Below are 17,824 nucleotides of genomic sequence, written 5' to 3' on the forward strand. Positions count from 1 at the left end.
TTACTTGCAAAATATCGGACAGAAGAAAAACATGGCATCAGGAGTACAGATCAGTTCCATAGTTTATTTAGGCTTAGTTTGTATAATTTTGGCACTTCACAAACGAGGATGCCAGAACAAGGCTGGTTGACCTGAGAGTCTGGAAACCAACACGAACACGGGGAAGATTTGAAGTGACAAAGGAAGGTAAGATGTGCAGAGGACTGAAGTATGAAAGACCAAAAGGTGGGATCAGCAGGTAGAGGGAGCGGATTCTGCTCCTCTACTCTGCCCTGGTGAGACCCCACCTGCAGAGCTGCCTCCAACTCTGGGTTCCAACAGCATAGGAAGGACATGGACCTGATTGGGTTGGGTCCAGAGGAAGCCACAGAGATGCTCTGACGGCTGGAGCCCCTCTCCTCTGGAGTCAGGCTGGGAGAGCTAGGAGTGTTCACCTGGAGAATAAAAGGCTCCAGGGAGACCGATGAGTGTCTCTTCCAAGACGTAAAGAGGCTCCAAGAGAGCTGGAGAGGGACCTGGGACAAGGGATGGAGTGACAGGACAAGGGGGAATGGTTTCAAACTGACAGAGGGCAGGGTTAAATTGGATATTGGGGAGAAATTCTTCCCTGTGCGGGTGGTGAGGCCCTGGCACAGGTTGCCCAGAGAAGCTGTGGCTGTCCCTGAATCCCTGGAAGTGTCCAAGGCCAGGCTGGCCAGGGCTTGGAGCAACCTGGGATAGTGGAAGGTGTCCCTGCCCATGGCAGGGGGGCTGGAACTGGATCATCTTTAAGGTCCCTTCGAACCTAAACTGTTCTATGGTTCTATAAAAATAATCTATTAAAAACGACAGAAAAAAATAAAGATTATACAAGTAGGCAAACATGTAGCAATTCACCATTTATTAGGAAACTTAAAGCCACAACAAATAATCAGCAGAATATTTGTTCCATGTGCTCCCAACTACTGATTTATGAAAAAAATGTATCTTCATAATTGTACCATTTCACTCCAACAATTCTACTGAAATTTAAAGTATGTTGATGGAACGTGCATCACTAAATTGGATAAAACATGAAAGGAAGCATTACATCTCTGTAGTCAAAAGCCTTTACTATTCATCTTACAGAATTCAATTTCTCAATTAAACAATGGTTCCAGGAAACTGTTTACAGTAGCTCAAAAGACAAAGTGAAGAGGTGAACTGAATTGTTCATATTTTGTAAATATGAAGCATTATGTCAGCAGTGATTACAGCTCTGAGGATTAGTTACTTCATGGTAATTAAGATAATTTTCTTTTCTGAAAAAGAAAAGAAAAAAAAAAAGTACTGATAGCAGTGAAATAGTACCATAAAAATCCTGAAATGCAGCAAAAGCTCATTCATTGCCTTTGGTCACATGGAAGATGATAGGGAAGGCAACAACATAATTTACTTTGTTACTAGAAAATACAAAATAGTACCTTCCAGAGGACCCTGTTCCAAACACACAGGGGAGTTTCTCTGCATGAGAAGTACCAATTTGTGTATTCACCAAGGCTGCCCCTGACTCACAAACAGGTCACCCCAGTATGCAAAGTCCATCCCAAGCCCTGCAGCTGGGACACTGAAGGATATGGCACCAGCCCTCTGCCAGCCAGCACATATTTGCCTTGGCACTGTTGCCCTGTAGGTGAAATGTGAAGACCCACCTGTGCTCTCTGACCCTCTGTCAGGGCACTGCAGTTTTTTAATTGAACCAGATGATTTAAGTATCATCTCCCACTGCCTCCTTTGTGTACTAAAGTAAATTCTCCCAAACTTGCTCAAATAGCGTTCTTTGGTTGTTTGAAGAATAAATCTCCAATTTAGCCATTTGAGACCTGCCTTGCCAAGAAAAGCTGCATCATCAACCCAAATTTGTCTGAGTACAGACATGAGGCTGAGACACTTCACACACAATACCCATTTCAAGCCATTGGCAACAACACCACAGTTGCTACACCAAGTATACAAAAAAAAGAATTTCCTAAGACTGCTCTAAAATGAGAGAAGAATCAAGGATAAATACCTACTTTCTTGAATTATATCCACACCACATCTCGCACCGTAACAGCTCCCTTTTTAAAGAGCTATTAAGGTTTTAAGATTGATCATTTCATCAAACTTCATCAGCTCGAGTTCACTCAAGAACAGAGCCTGCCATAGTGTGAACTACCTCTTGTAATAAAGAAAACTTCATCCAATTCAAAATCTGTTCTCAAAGAAAACTGAAGTTCTGCCTGCACACCGCTCACATCATCACATGGAACCTGTCAAAAGTTTCCTACTGAGCCTACAGGTTTACCAGTATGAGTAAATAAGTCCATCAACAGTGGTACACACTGGTTTGACATTTGAGGCAGAAGAGGGGAAAGGCCAAATCTGTGTTCACTTGAGAGCTACTCGACCATGGAAGTCCTTGTAGTACGAACATGCTTCAAAGGGGTACACAGAGTCCATTTACAGAGACACTGTAAATGACTAAAAACACTTCAGGGCACATGTGGTTGAGTGAATCAAGTGCCTGTGGGTGGCTGTGAATGTTCATCCAAAGACGTGTCACTCCATGTGGTTACAAGAGCTGTCTGTCTGGACGAAGAACACACTGCCACAACTTGTCATGGACAGAGTGTCCCACCAAATCCAAATGGGAAAGTTTGTTGATTCCACGAGTGACCCTTTAGAAGCAACAAGTGAGAAGAATGGCCCATGACAGAGATGACTCACTCTAACCTACAGCTGAAGAGATCAACTAGTGAGAGAGCAGGAGAACCACCTTTTGTCCCCCTTGCCAGGATGGTGGCTGGTGACAACCCATGAATAGATGTCCCAAGATGAGTGGATCTTACTAGAGATCTCTATACCCTTCTTCACATTCAGGCCTTATCACCCAAAAAAACCCAGCAGATACACAAAAAGTACCTACTGTACTTGTTACTCCTCTAAACATACTCATTTCCAAACATGTTTGCAGCTAATACAGACATTTTTACCTGCATGCTTGTAACCACAAGAGAACATTAAACACACCCAAGTCTTCTCAAGCAGAGCAGAAGGCAAATCACAGTTTTGACTAGTTGCTATTTATCTGCAGTAGACTGCAATGACTTGGGTATTTTGGTGAAAGTCCTACTCAGGACTCAAACAATGTAGCAACTGGGCAATTGCCCAGAGTAGCTGTGGCTGCCCCATCCCTGGAAGTGTCCAAGGCCAGGTTGGATGGGGCTCGGAGCAACCTGGTCTAGTGGAAGGTGTCCCTGTCCATGGCAGGGAGTTGGAACAAGATAGTCTTTAAGGTCCCTTCCAACCCAAACCATTTAATGATTCTATAATTAAGTACTTTTCTTTAGATCTGGTTTCTTCAAACTGTTTCCAAAGTTGTTCACACGTGGAACCCACACTTTTGCAGATGAAGCTTTGTGACCTGACTGACTGAGGTAGCAGAGATGTTACTTCCCAGAGCTCATCTTCAATATAACAGACTCTAGTAAAGCCACATCCAGCAACAGTGCCCAAAGGACCTGAACAAACACCAGCTTGGGGGACTCCTTCCAATTCTCATCAGGAAGCTCCTGGCACACACACACACTGCAGAAACCACACGTGAAAGAGGCTTGTGACTAGGCTAAGTTCTTATTCAGGTGGCAAGCAATGTGTTAGGCTGCCTTGGCCAGTGCCTCTGCTGCTGCCAAGGCTGGGATAGCAGCAGGAAAGCATTAGCATATCACATTTCTAACCTACAGGACACCAAACAATACCAAAAACTACTGAGCACAGGCACTGCTGGGTTTCTGGGGAACTCAATAAGTGCCCACACGGAGCCAGGACTAACCTGAACAAAGTGGCTCTGTGCCACCCAGCCCCACCATACAATCAGCACAGCACAATAACAGCTAAAACAGATTAAACAGTAAGTGCCACAGCCCCCTTTGCAAGTGCCACAAAATCCCAAGCTTTATGCCCTGCTCTGATGCTCTTCCTCAAACAAGTTGGTCTTGACGCAACTCCTCTGGTCTCTAAAACACAGAAAAACACCCTGATGAGGGTGGGATGGTGAGGAAAGGAAGAGAGTCTGTATAGCCAGGAGTACTTAAGACAGGCTTTCAATCCTTTAAGCACCCAGGGCCAAATAGGATTTTTAGGTTTCGTCAGTGCTACACGAAATTCAATTGTGCAACGCCAAGTGAATACACAGTATACTTTATGAAAAGCCTTCTCAACATGCTAAGCCACTTTATAAAATCTAATTAGAGCTTTCTTCATTTAACTTGCAAATGCTGAAAGCAATTATCCCACTTAAGGACTAACTTACAAAACGTTTTCAAAAAGCAACACAACAGCAGCAAGAGACAACACTGCCTCCTTAGAATAATTGATTTGTTCCTATACAGGAGAGAAAGGATTGGGACTCGGTTCCTTAGGGCAGGGGCTGCTCAAATCACTCTTTATGCCAGAATCAGCAGGCATCATCTTAGCAACAGCATCATGGCATGCTCTGCTAAGGCACAAACATGATAGCTTTTATTTTTTTGGTTTGTTTTTAAATAAATGTCCTATGAACCTCCTCTAATGTGAACATGACCTCAGGGAACCAGTTCCACTCCCCATCCCACCCTCCCAAACAAATACTGGGGGAGCTTGGCTTCTTCTGGTTATCATAACCTTTTGCAAATAAAGGGTTTTCAGTTGCAAGAAAAATCTGTTTTATTCAGACCAATCCAGATGAAAAACCTCAGGAGCAAGCCTGGACCGTGTTCAAGAGTCAGGGAAATAAAAACAAAGAACAGCTGACTAATTCTCCGCTCTTGGTCCTGTAAAAGACTGAGTGGAATGTGAACACTGCCTCCAGTATAAAGTTCAAAAATAAGCGTCATGAGGTAAATGCTCTTGTCCTAAAGCAAACTAGGACGAGGACATAAAAAGACACAAACAACCTACTTTGTTTCCAGTCCTGAGAGCAGCCTGTCATGCAACAAATAGTCCCTCCTGCCTACACACAACTGCAGAGATTAATTGCTCTCATTTCCTAGTTTCAGAGTATAATTCATATCCTCCTCCCCCCCCAAAAAAAAATAAAAAAAAGGGAAAGTTCCCCACAATCTTGAAAATGAAAGGAAATGCATATTATTCTTGGTATTCATGCAAGTCCATGTGCTTTAAGATTAGAGCTTGTTAGTGCTTTATCAATGGCAGTGTTCAGCCAATGCTCTCCCAAAATGTTTAAACTGAGCTGCAGCAAAGACTTGCTTTGCTCTAGATGGGCACTTAATTCAGCAAGGGAAACAACTGCAGCCATACACAACATACAAGTTACTCACAGAAGGCATTTTAAGTTTCTCATAACCTAAGGGTGCTAGAAGCATAACAGAATCATTTTATCTACTGGGGTTTTTACAGTAGCATAGAGGATTTGTATAGCCCATCAGCCCACACCATGAAGCAGAAGGAGCAGAAGCTGATATATTGTTCCTATCACCCACAAAATCACCCACCACGTGCCAGGAGCACCAAGCCAGGAGAGGGAGGAGGGTCCTGCATGTTCAGTCACACAACAGGAGCATCACAACCACGCTGATGTCCAGGGCAGTCCAGCACTGGCACGTGGCAGGGCTGAGATCCATCTCTAAGGGTTCCTTCGGCAGGCAAGACCCTCCCACAAATAGCACATCCCAGCTTCCTGCTCTGTATGCTGGCAGAAATCAGTGCCACCTGATGTCATTTGATGTCCAAAACCTGACAGCTCCAGCACCAGAATCAAAAACCTCTGGATGTCACATGAGGTAGATGCTGCAAAGGGCTGAACCGGGACCTCAAATGTTCCCAGGAGAAGAAGATGGAAGTTTAGCTCCAAAAAATATATTCTGGATGCTGTTGTACAGCATGAACAGTGTACACTCTGTTCATGCAATTATTCTGCAAATAATCCCTGGAGGTGTTCAAGGCCAGGTTGGAAAGGGCTTGGAGCAACCTGGGATAGTGGAAGGTATCCCTGCCCATGGCAGGGGGTTGGAACTTTGTGATATTTAAGGTCCCTTCTAAGCCAAACCATTCTGTGATTTTATGATAAATGTTAATGGTCACAATTGACCAACATCATTTCTTGAACTTTGTAAAGACTTCTTTTCCCCCCATTGTAGGATTCTATGAACTTGCATGTTCTCAAGGAATATTATTTATAGCAGGTACAGCAGCCTTAAAAGTAAGCTGGAATATCTGTTACCTTTATAAATAGTGGTAAGAATATCACAGAATCCTAGAATGTTTTGGGTTGGAAGGGACCTTAAAGATCATCCACTTCCAACCCTCTGCCATGGGCAGGGACACCTTCCACTATCCCAGGTTGCTCCAAGCCCTGGTCAACCTGGCCTTGGACACTTCCAAGGATTCAGGGGCAGCCACAGCTTCTCCGGGCAACCTGTTACATGTAAGCTAAGTTCTGCCAATAAATATTTAGGGAAGTCTAATAAATACATCAGAAACTGGCTAAGAACCATGATGCTTAAAACTCCCCAGGACCAGCACTTGAAAGCCATGGATTTACACAGTTTCTCACACAAGAGAGTTAAGTGCCTTAATGAAAATATTAGATTTGGATATAAAAAAGTTATAATTAACCATTAATAAGTCTATCCACAGCTAAGACAGAGAAGCCACCCTCGGTCAGGCAGTTGACACAGTATTTGAGCTATGGCTAATCTGCTTAAGGGTGCCCTCCTACAGCGATGCCACGGGATAGATTTACCAGCAAAGTCCTTTCTGGGCATCTGACTCAGACATGATGGAGCAGATTAAAGTCAGAGGCAGCTTTTAGCACACAGTTTTGTGTGCACATCTCTGTAAGGTGGGAAAACAAAACAAAACAAAAAATTAAACAGGGTGAAGCTTTTTTTTTTTCCCCTCCTTCCTCCCTATAAAAGCACACACACATTTGGGATAGTCCTAATTTCTCACTGTTGATTCTTGGCGGCCTTGAGCTGAGCCTTCCACGGAGAGACCTTCCCTGCTTAAATTAGAATTAAAAAAAATAAATGGCCTGATGTTCTATTTTTGAAAGACGGTTCAATGAGCTTATAAGTCAAATGATCAGGCTCAGAGATCATACGACACGATCCTTATGACAGCGGTGGATTTGATGACCCAGGAGAGCCCTTCCCTCCCTTCCAGTCCTATGTAAGAATTTACTCCAAGTGTTTGCTCCATCCCTCAGGGATCAGCACAGGTTTATCACAGCCCAGGCTCAGCGCAGCACATGAACATTGCTATGAAAACGGAGAGATGCTTAATGTTCTATTCCCATGAAATTGTTATTTTTTAGCCTCCCTGCCAGCCTGCCTGCAGGAATAGCTCATTTCAGAGTATTTTCATAAAGGAATGAACTAGCACGTGATCTTTTGGCTTCTGATGTGCCCTGTTCAAGGCACCTCTAAAGAAAAAGTGTGTCCTCAGAACTGAGCTTTCCACAGCACCAACATTCTCCTTTGACAGCTGCACTGCACAAGTTCACCTACTCTGCAGAAACGACTTTGGCAGGTGATGCCAATGCAGGGAGCCACATTCCTGGGCCTTCTGGGCCCTCTGCTCTCACACCAAAGCATCATCAAAGCCTTCCAGCAATGCATAACACGGTGGATCTCATGTTGCAGTAAACCAAGACATCTTACAAGCAAGTGGAATAGTGGAAAGGGGAAAAAACTCCCAGAGCTTCAAGTATGCAAATAGTGTGAAATAATTTGTGGTCCTTCAGAACTTAAAGGGAGGTTACAAAAAATATGGAGGGAGACTTTATACACAAGGAGATAGTGATAGGACAAAGGGGAATGGTTTTAACCTAAAAGGGGAGACAATTAGATTAGATGTTAGGAGGAAATTCTTCACTGTGAGGGTGGTGAGAGGCCCTGGCACAAGTTGCCCAGAGAAGCTGTGGCTGCCCCATCCCTAGAAGTGTTCAAGGCCAGGTTGGATGGGGCTTGGAGCAACCTGGGATAGTGGAAGGTGTGCCTGTCCTATGACAAGGGGTGGAAGTGGGTGATCTTTAAGGTCCCTCCCATCCAAACCATTCTGTGACTCTAATTTATTTGAAGAAGGCTACAGGAATGTGTATGAAGGTCTTGTCTAGGCTTTAGTTTACAGTCAGAAGTAAGTCATCCAGTCTAAGTGATTCAGCTCACAAATGCAAACAGGAGCAGTAGCTGAAACCTTGCAGCAGAAGGACATAAATTCTGTGCTATATCTAACAGAAGGGACAATTTACCTGCAAACCAAGCACTGGTGAAATGTGAAAAAAATGATAACGTCTTAAATTTCATCAAGTAAATCACAGTTTGCTCCACATCAACTGCTCAGCTTTGCTTTCAGCAACACTAATGAAATCTAAGAGATGACCCACTAGAGAAACACAGGTTTCCCCAGCTCCAAGATGGGCCCTCAGGACAATGTCCCTCGTGTGCCCAGTTTAACTAACCCCATTAACAATGGCAGGATGTTGAATGAGGTCATTCTTGCATGAACCACAAGGTCACGCTGTCCTCTCATTACCAGTAACAATGGTCAGCAAAGGTCCAGCCAAGAGATTTTTCCACAGATGCTGAGACTCAGTCCCACTCACAGACCAGCAGGCTGATAACAATTAACTAGTCCTTTATAAACTGTTTAGCCACAAAGATCAGGGTGCAGCAAGGCTACAATTTTGGAAGTTGTCTGGGTTTCCTTTTTAATTAATTGTCCTTGAAAAGCTGGTGATAGACAAACATTAAAGTCTAAGTCTAAATCTTCTGAGTGCCACAGGCTCTCAGATGTTTGTGACAAAGCAAAGACAGAGAGCAGTTTGCTCTCAAAGGTGTTAGAAAGTCATAGAAGTGGCTGTTTAATCTCCTAGAGTCCAACAGTTCCTGAATACCATATTGATATGTACCAATAACAACTCCATCACACACAAGCCTTGGAAAATTCAAGGATTAAGTCCTATTAAGCACACTAAGCTCTTTCAGGTAGGTCTGAGAACTCAACACATCAATGCACCATCCATTCTGCCAGTCTCGAGACAGTCCAGAAAGCTCAAATCCCTAATTAGCTCCAAAACCCAGTGGCTGAAATGCTTCAGTAGCAAGGTCCATGAAAACTTACTATACTTTCAAGCATGTAATTATGCAGACAATTTAGTGAAGGATTTGTCAATGCTACTACTTGAGACCGCTTCCCCTGTGTTACCATCTTGGGGTAACTGCTATTTCTTTAGGGATTTCAGTATTTGAACAGCTTGAGGAGTGTTAATGTAACAAAAGTCTCTCTCAGTGTAGCTGAAATAAGAGACTATTCCCAAGGTGAAGCCTACTGGTGTGTGAAGCCACTTTCACTTTGCTGGCAAGAGAATAAGCTTTCCTCCCACCTTCTACCTCCACATATTCTCCTGTTTCTTTCAAATCCTTTTTCTTCATCCCTTCAGTGTGAAATGCTGGGGTCCAGGGATTCCAGCTGGCTCATCTTATAGATGCATATTTCTGTGTCTTCAAAAGCCAAAAGGATATAAATCAGACTTCCCCGTACCAGTATCAACCTCTTCACTAAATCTTCACCTGAAAATTTTGTAATACTTCAAACATTTGAATAACGTCCTCTTCCCTGAGATGGATCCACAGCCACCCGAGCAGGACTGCACACTGCCTCATCTACAATCTACAGGGAACTGCAATATGCATTAGGATGATGCAATAATGTCCTAATAAAGTCACATAAGTTCCATTCCAGACCAGGGATCAGAGCATTAAACTCATCATAAGCTGCAGCTGAAGTGGTGATTTTTATCAGGACATAAATGCCACAAATCAGCTCTGCCTGACGCTTCACTTCAAGGACTAAAAGCAGTTTTACTTTGCAGCTGAAGGCTTTATGATGACTTGGAAATTCAGATGTAATCTGGAGACTGGCACACACAAGTTCTGGGACTGCCAGAGTTGTGCAACCTCCAGAACACCAGGCATTATCCATTTATTTAATACTCCTTTCTCCAAGAGCGTGACTTCAACATCAGCATGTGGAGGAAAGGGACCTCCACTCATTCAAACACCTGGTGTGAGGAGTAACTGAAATTTGGCTGGTTTTCTGGGCTTTTTTCATGCTGGGAGCAAGAACTAGAGGCACCTAAGTGAGAGAACTGAATAACTTAAGACCTGGAGTTGTTTTCAAATATGGATGATCTTTTCTCTAAAAAAATGTCGAAGTTAAAAAAACAAACCACAAATAAACTAGGGTTAAGAGGACAGAACTCCTTAGGCACATAAGGTAGCATTAGCACATAAGTTATCTTTAAAAGGTGAAAACCTTTCCAAAAAGTTTATTCTAAAATAAATAAATAAAAAACTGAGGTGCTGCTCCCTCAATGGGGTGTTTTTGCTTTAGGCTGCCTAAGTAGAAATCACTGGAGACGTCAGTCAGGCATATCTGAAAGTCTCTCTCTAACATTCTCTTGAAAGAATACTGGCTTAGAACATTCTAAAACCATTATGCTACTAAGCAGGGAGGAAAATAAGCCATTAGCCTGCAATATTTAGGATCAGCCTGGGATACTTTTCACTTAGTTCACTTCAGCATCTGCCGTCTTTGTCCCTAGTTTTGTAGGCATTTGCACTATTTAGGAAGTTGGCTCCGAGGTATGTCTGCAGTATCCAAGTTTCTTTCAGGGACAGCTGCTTTCTCCCTATGTGCTTTTGTGGCACCAGGCATCTCGTTCAACTGAGCATCTGTACAACTGGAACTGCTCAGCAGCAGGACATGGCACACTCAGTGTATTACATCTCGAGTCCGTAAACATCACAATATTTGAAACAAAAAACCCTCAAGTTACTTAAAGTGTCTTCCAAACTGTATCACCATCTGTGAGAAGAAGTCAATATCTGAGACTAGTTCAATTCCTACACTTCAAACAGCCCAGGGTAAAAGCCTGACACAGATAAGCTCGTGTATTGCTGCATCACATCCAACAGATCAGTCACAAACTCTTACTTCTGTGGTAATATGACACTGAAAGCTTTGGGTAAATTCATCCATGTCAACAAATGTAAAGAAATGCATGCAGAGATTGGAGAAAATTTAACTGGAAATACAATAGCAGCTGAATTTCCCCCTGGCTCTCACCATTAGATCTTCCTGCACTTGTCAGCTTTTACTTGCAGCATCCTGGAAAAGCACTTGGTGTTCACTGCAAACTGTCACCTCGCAATACACCCATTTTCTAGATCATTTTGAACCTACTGAACAGGAGGCACTTGTTGACCTACACTTTCCTTCATTGTGAGGAAAGATTTATCCTCTCAAGCAGTTTAAACCATGACAAGACCTTCACTTCTACCTTTGGCAAGAAAACACTTATAAGTTTTTGAGAGAAACACAGTGTCACCTGAACTTAACCCATTGACACAATTTTCATGTCCTTCAGAGAGCTGATTTGTGAGCTGCATCTTCCCTCTGAAGAAGCCAGAATGAGGATGAGTCAATGTACTGTATTTACAAATAAGCACCACAGAAGGTACCAGCTGATGCAGTGACACTGTTTGAAGGGAGATCCCTCATCTCTTGCCTCCAGGAAATCCTAAAACAAGGTACAAGAATGGCAGTGCCACACAAAGTATGTCAACATCATCCTTGCTTTAGTCTCATTTATCTCATCTCCAGAGGCATCAACATCCCTCAGCATTTTGATCCTATTTCAAAATCCACATGATTATCAATTTACACCAAAGGAAGTTTTTCCTAGACTTAAAACTCTCCTCCTGTGCTGAATTTCACTAAATTACTCTTCAAAAGAGAAAGTTGCTGCTTGGAAATCAGAAATATTAGACACCAAAACACACACATTAAGTTTCTCTATTAACTGACACTGGCCTAGAATCAAAATGCCCAAGGAATGACAAGGTGGGGTTTTTTTTCAAAACTATTTCTTTCCTAGTCCTGAAAAGGTCTGCTGATATACAACCTCTAATAAACCTCAGAGACAATGGCATTTGCCACAACATTCCCCCTGGTTCAGGGTAAAAACCTTTAAAGGCTCAAACTAAACATGTTTTAGCTGTGCCTCGTGCCAACTGATTCAGAGAGCTGTCACAGATGCCACAGAGGAGACAGAAGTTGAGGGTAAGTTGAGAGGTCCTGAGATGCTCCATGGAGCATCTCCTTGGAAGGATGCAGGCTTGAGGAAGGTCTGGAGCATGAGTCTGATGAGGAGTGGCTGAGGGAGCTGGGAGGGCTCAGCCTGGAGAAAGCTCAGAGGGGACTTTCTTGCTCTCTACAACTCCCTGACAGGAGGGGGGAGCCAGGTGGGGGTCAGGCTCTGCTCCCAGGGAACAAGGGACAGGACAACAGCAAACAGCCTCAAGTTGTGCCAGAAGAGGTTTAGATTGGATATAATGGAAAAATTCTTCACTGAAAGGGTTGTCAAGCACTGGCACAGCTGCCCAGGGGAGGGGCAGAGTCCCCATTCCTGGAGGGATTTAAAAGCCCTGTGGATGCAGCACTTGGTGTGGTGGCCTTGGCAGTGTTAGGTTGACAGTTGGAGATGATGGCCTTAGAAGGCTTTTCCAACCCTAACTATTTAATGATTCTGTGAAAGAGAGTTATGGAAAATTAGCTTTGATGGTCTGTTAAAAAAGACAATTGCAACAGGTGACAAAGAGAGACCTCACTGGCAAATTTTGAAAAACAGCAGCAAAAGTGTTCATTAAAGTCACACAACCTTTCCAAGATGCATTGCAGCAGAAACTCTGGTACCCTTATCCCAAAAGCATTCCTGTGCATTATCCCCACAACAACAGTGGATAAGACACAATTTTTACCATATTCTGTTCTTGCCCAAGCTTAATTATTGAATGCCTAATTTAACCACTGTCATTGATTAATTAGAACAAAAGAGCCGGAAGCAGAACCAGCACAATACAACAAAACAGCAATATTAAGCTCTACTAGAATCTACCCTGAATATTTTTTAAAATTCCACGTCAACAGACATTTCCTTTTTGCAAATTGTTTGTGAACAGTTTATGTCCCTATTAGAGAAACATCTGGAGTTTTTGTTTTTGAATTTTCTTCTCAACATTTGAGATTGACCTTTTCATTTCTAAATCAGGTTTTATCCAGATTTTTTTTAGGGGGAAAAATAAAAAAACCAACAACAACAAAAAAAGCCACACACACAAATGAAAAAAAAAAAGACAAAGCAACTCACTGCTGGCTTCCAAGTACTGTATCTCAGTAGGTCACCAAACCCCTGGACTGTGGCTCAGCAGTTCTCCTTCTGAACAACACTGCAGATCATATCACAGAATCATGGAATGGTTTGGGTTGGAAGGATCTTACAGGTCATCAAAGCTGCAACCCCCTGCCATGGACAGGGACACCTTCCACTAGAACACGTTGCTCCAAGCCCTGGCCAACCTGGCCTTGAACACTTCCAGGGATGCAGCAGCCACAGCTTCTCTGGGCAACCTGTGTCAGGGCCTCCCCACCCTCACAGGGAAGAATTTCTTCCCAACATCCCTTTAAAACCTACTTTCTTTCAGTTTAAACTCATTCCCCCTTGTCCTGTCACTACATGCCCTTGCCTCAAGTCCCTCTCCAGCTCTCTCAGAGTCTCTTTAGGCCCTGGAAGGGACTCTCAGGTCTCCCTGAAGCCTTTTATTCTCCAGGTGAACACCCCCAGCTCTCCCAGCCTAGCTCCAGAGCAGAGGGGGTCCAGCCCTTGGAGCATCTCTGTGGCCTCCTCTGGACTCACTCCAGCAGCTTCTGATGTTGGTCCCCCAGAGCTGGAGGCAGCTCTGCAGGTGGGGTCTCACCAGGGCAGAGCAGAGGGGCAGAATCCCCTCCCTTAGTGCAGCCCAGGATATGACTGAGCTTTTTGGGCTCTGAGTGCACACAGCCGAGTTATGCTGAGCTTCTCCACCAACACCCCTCCCAAGGTGTTCTTCTCAGAGTTGCTCTTAATCCATTCTCTGCTCAGCTTCTATTTGTTCCTGAGATTACCCCAGTCCACGTCCAGGACCTTGCACTTGGCCTTGTTGAACTCCACGGGCCCACGTCTCAAGCTTGTCACAGAGTCCTTACAGAATTCCCTTTCTAAAGCCACCCACATTGCTTCACACTTTTTTATGTACATCCTCAATACATTCAACTATCCTCCACTCTTTAAAAAGTCCTCTATCTTCCTTCCTCTCACTCCTAGACCCTTCCCATCTTCCATTTGGGCGTCCTGATCTTCCATTACACCCTGTAACTTTTTCCCCTCCAAAATCCCTTTATAGCCTCTTCATTGTATCAGCTCACATCTCTTCTACTGTGTCTCCTCCACAACCCTCCTTCTGTGTATCCCTCCTTCCTCCCAACCTGGTGTTAGCCCTGCTAGAGTCTGGTACAAGGAACCTGAGGTGAAACCATCCCAGCCAGACCTTCTAAGCTTTACAGAAACTCAACTTGATGCAGCAGGATCCCAGTAAGAAAGGAAATGAATCCCTTAAACACCAGACTGACCCACACTGGTTTGTGCAGGAAGAAAACACAGTAACCCCTTTTCAGGAAGGCCCTACTTCATTCCATCCTGAGCACAACAAATGTATGTACTAAACAATACATAATATAAAAACTTTACCTTTACACATCTCTGTTATGACAGAAATCAGAGTATCGTGTTCAGTTTTGTTATTGCCCACTTTGTAAAGGATGTTACAAAACAGATTTGAAGGCAACAGGAAGTGCCTTACTGTGAGATTTTATCTTTTTTTTTTCAGCACAGGCTCTTTGTCCTACTTGACTGCAACCTCTAAAAACCTTTGCTGGGGAAAAAAAGACAATATTAAAGAGTTATTTAATCTCGTACGGAAGCTCACAAAATTAGCCATGACAAGAAACTGGGAAAACACAAATGAGAAATGAGACATTTTTATACTTTTTTTTTTCAAATAGTTGAAGAAATTAACTCATGAATCTCTCAAAAAAGTGGTGGATTCTCCAACTTTTCACACCTTCAAGAAGAGGCTGCAAGAATCTCCTGAAGTTATGCTCCGAGAAAACAAGTAACGAACTCAAGACACAATAACCACACAAAACTTGGACATTTCACAGTGCACAGTAAAATGAACTGTAGAAGCCAAAGCTCTTGGACTTTTTTTTGTTACCTCCTCTAACCCAAGCTACATTCATTTCAGTTCTCATACGTCAAACACTGAGCAAAACGGGCCAAAGAAAATGGCCCAAATGAATTCCACGAAAGCTCTTGGGGTTGTGTAGCCTTTGGCAGTTACCCCTGTTCTCTAGAATTCCACCCGTTACTTGTCCCTTTCGACTCATTTTTGACAGAAGTTAAAAAAAATAAACAATTTGTTTCTGAAGCTCAACACCAGCATTGGGTCTGAGAGGTTTCTTACCAAGTTCTTCTTGGAACCTTCTAGTGGGGGGTGTCCCTGCCCATGGCAGGAGGGTTGGAACTGGATGATCTTTAAAGTCCCTTCCAACCCAAACCATCCTGTGATTCTGTGATAAGTCTGGTTGTTCAGCCATATAAAATTACTTAACTCATGTTCCACTTGCTGAGCTGATTTTTGGCCGATGGTTCTGCTTTTGAGAAACAAACCTTTCCCCTCCAGGAATTTTAACACTTCAAAGCCACAGCCAGCTCACATTTTCCCCATGTAAGCATTTCAAAAGTCTTCAGAACTTGAAGGTCTGAACTCTGTGGCTCTCACTGCAGCTGCACTTCAACACAAGCACTTCAGAAGGGGCACTTTCCTGGGCAACGATTCATGTATTTTTAACAATATGGATGTTTGCAGAACTTACCTCTTTCTCAGTATCCCTGGATATGCAGGTCCACTGGTTTTCCTTCACACTGTATGCCCAGAAGTCAGCCAGATCCTGAGTTCCATCCCAGCCACCAAACAAATAAACAGTTTCTGTCACAAAAAGGAAGGACATGTTAATGTTATTTGAAGAAAACATCTTTAAACAGGTCAATACCTATAAAAAACACCTGTGACAAACAGACAAACTATCAGAAGAGTAATTTAAAACAATTTTTACTTAAAACACTGCTCCTTTTTGAACAGAACCAGTCACCAAGACAAAGAAATGTGGTTTGGTTTAGTAATGGAAGTTTTTAAGATTGATAGTCAGCCAGTTCTCAGAGTCATTTTCTATTTCTACATTTACATAAGAGGCAATCAAACCCACAGCCTTCTGATTAAAATTCCAGACAGACAAATGAACAATATTTAACATTTTGGATCCTGTGCACTTAGTCTATCAATGACATCTCAGCTTGTACCCTGTCTGGTGCAAGATTTATACATCAGCAAGACTTCTGAGATAGGAGCAGCAAAGTTTTTCTGTTTAGTCCATTCCCTTAGAAAGAAAAATTTACTTTAATTATGAAATCTTCTTGAAGGGAAAAGCCTTGCATAAAGGAACTTACCTGATGGCACAAAAGCAAGTAAGTAGAAGAGTTAAAGTCAGTGTTTCAGGCCTGCCACCTCAAACCCACAACTGCTCCATGCACAGCAAGACCAAAGGATTCTCAGACTCACTGATAAAACCAGATGAAGCCTCTGAACAGGGGAAGCATTTAAGAAAAGCCTCTGTTCTGCCATAGAGAGATAACTAAATTGCTCCCATTATAGAAACATCACTATCTAGTCTCAAATGCTGAAAATACTTCATTTTTGGACTGCATTAAAACATAACACAAAGCCAAGTCCAAGAAGAACAAGCCCCTCAAGACCTGTAGAGCTTTGAAAAAGTCCTTTAAAATCCACAAACCACTCCTATTATGGAGGTAATGGCCAATTTTTAATCCAACAGCAATTAAACAGCAGAGTTAGAAGCAGGATTACAAAATAGAACTAGTCCCTGACCCTTACCTACCATCAGGATAGTGGTCATCACCATGGAAAGGTTACCCTGGTTCATTAACTTTAATTACCCTTCCTCCTGGACTCAGGGCTCCCAGTGTTCCCTGCAAAGAGCAGGTCCCTTTGTGCACATAAATTCTCACAGCTCACAAAACCCACATCACCACAACAGCTTCATTGATAGCTGAGAAAAATAAAAGATTTGGCACCGGCTAAATATCCTCCTGGGGCCTTGCCAAAACGTCAGGCCTGCCTGGAAAGGCTTTGTTGGCTCACATGAAATTTAATAGCAAACCTGAATGAATCTGATGAAAACTCAGCTTCTGAGAGTTACCTACACCAAGCTGACAGAGTGAAATGGCCCGTGAGCACTGAGGGAGGAGCACAACCACCCAGCTGGTGCCACTGAGAGCATCCCCAGAGTGACACTGGGAACACAAGGGGACACCAACGCTGTGCCAGGCTCCATTTCCACCATGATGGAAAACTGTAGCTCACGCCAAAGAAAGGCTCCATCACTATCTAGACCCAATGACTATCATTTTTTTGGTTTTATGCCTTCCTGCAGAACTATATACATATTTCATAGGAAGTTTCTGTACTGAAAAGGAGCATTTTTTAATGCATAAATGCAACTGTTGCTGGTTACGTCAAGAAAATGATTTTTCATAGTTCTCCTAAATTTTGCAATGGTTCTCCCCATGTTATAAGGAAAAAGTTAGTTGTTTGGTGTTATTCAGAGATTGTTTTTAGTTGGTTGGTTTTGAAATTTTTTTTTGATTTCCAATTTTTTTAAAAGTCAAACTTCAGTATGTTCCCCAACCAGAATCACCCTTCTGTTCTACCTGTTAATTCAGATTTTATGGCAGGGTTATTTTTTCCGCCTTGTACGCAGAGATCCAACCAGGACAAATCCAGGATGTAATTCCCACCTCACCAAC

At 43.0% G+C, this 17,824-nt stretch overlaps 1 protein-coding gene across 3 annotated transcripts in view; it reads right to left on the reverse strand.

Moving 5' to 3' along the window:
* Positions 1-17,824, reverse strand: part of MKLN1 (muskelin 1) — a 94,071-nt gene that overhangs the window by 28,226 nt on the left and 48,021 nt on the right. For all 3 annotated transcript variants that reach the window (XM_051795221.1, XM_051795222.1, XM_051795223.1), the window contains one exon: positions 15,817-15,929. In XM_051795221.1, coding sequence (XP_051651181.1) covers positions 15,817-15,929 — 113 coding nt within the window. The remainder of the gene's footprint in view (positions 1-15,816; positions 15,930-17,824) is intronic.

This window comes from Manacus candei, unplaced genomic scaffold, assembly GCF_025592945.1.
Source record: "Manacus candei isolate 608988 ecotype Guabito, Panama unplaced genomic scaffold, ASM2559294v1 h1tg000042l, whole genome shotgun sequence".
Classification (NCBI taxonomy): Eukaryota; Metazoa; Chordata; class Aves; order Passeriformes; family Pipridae; genus Manacus; species Manacus candei.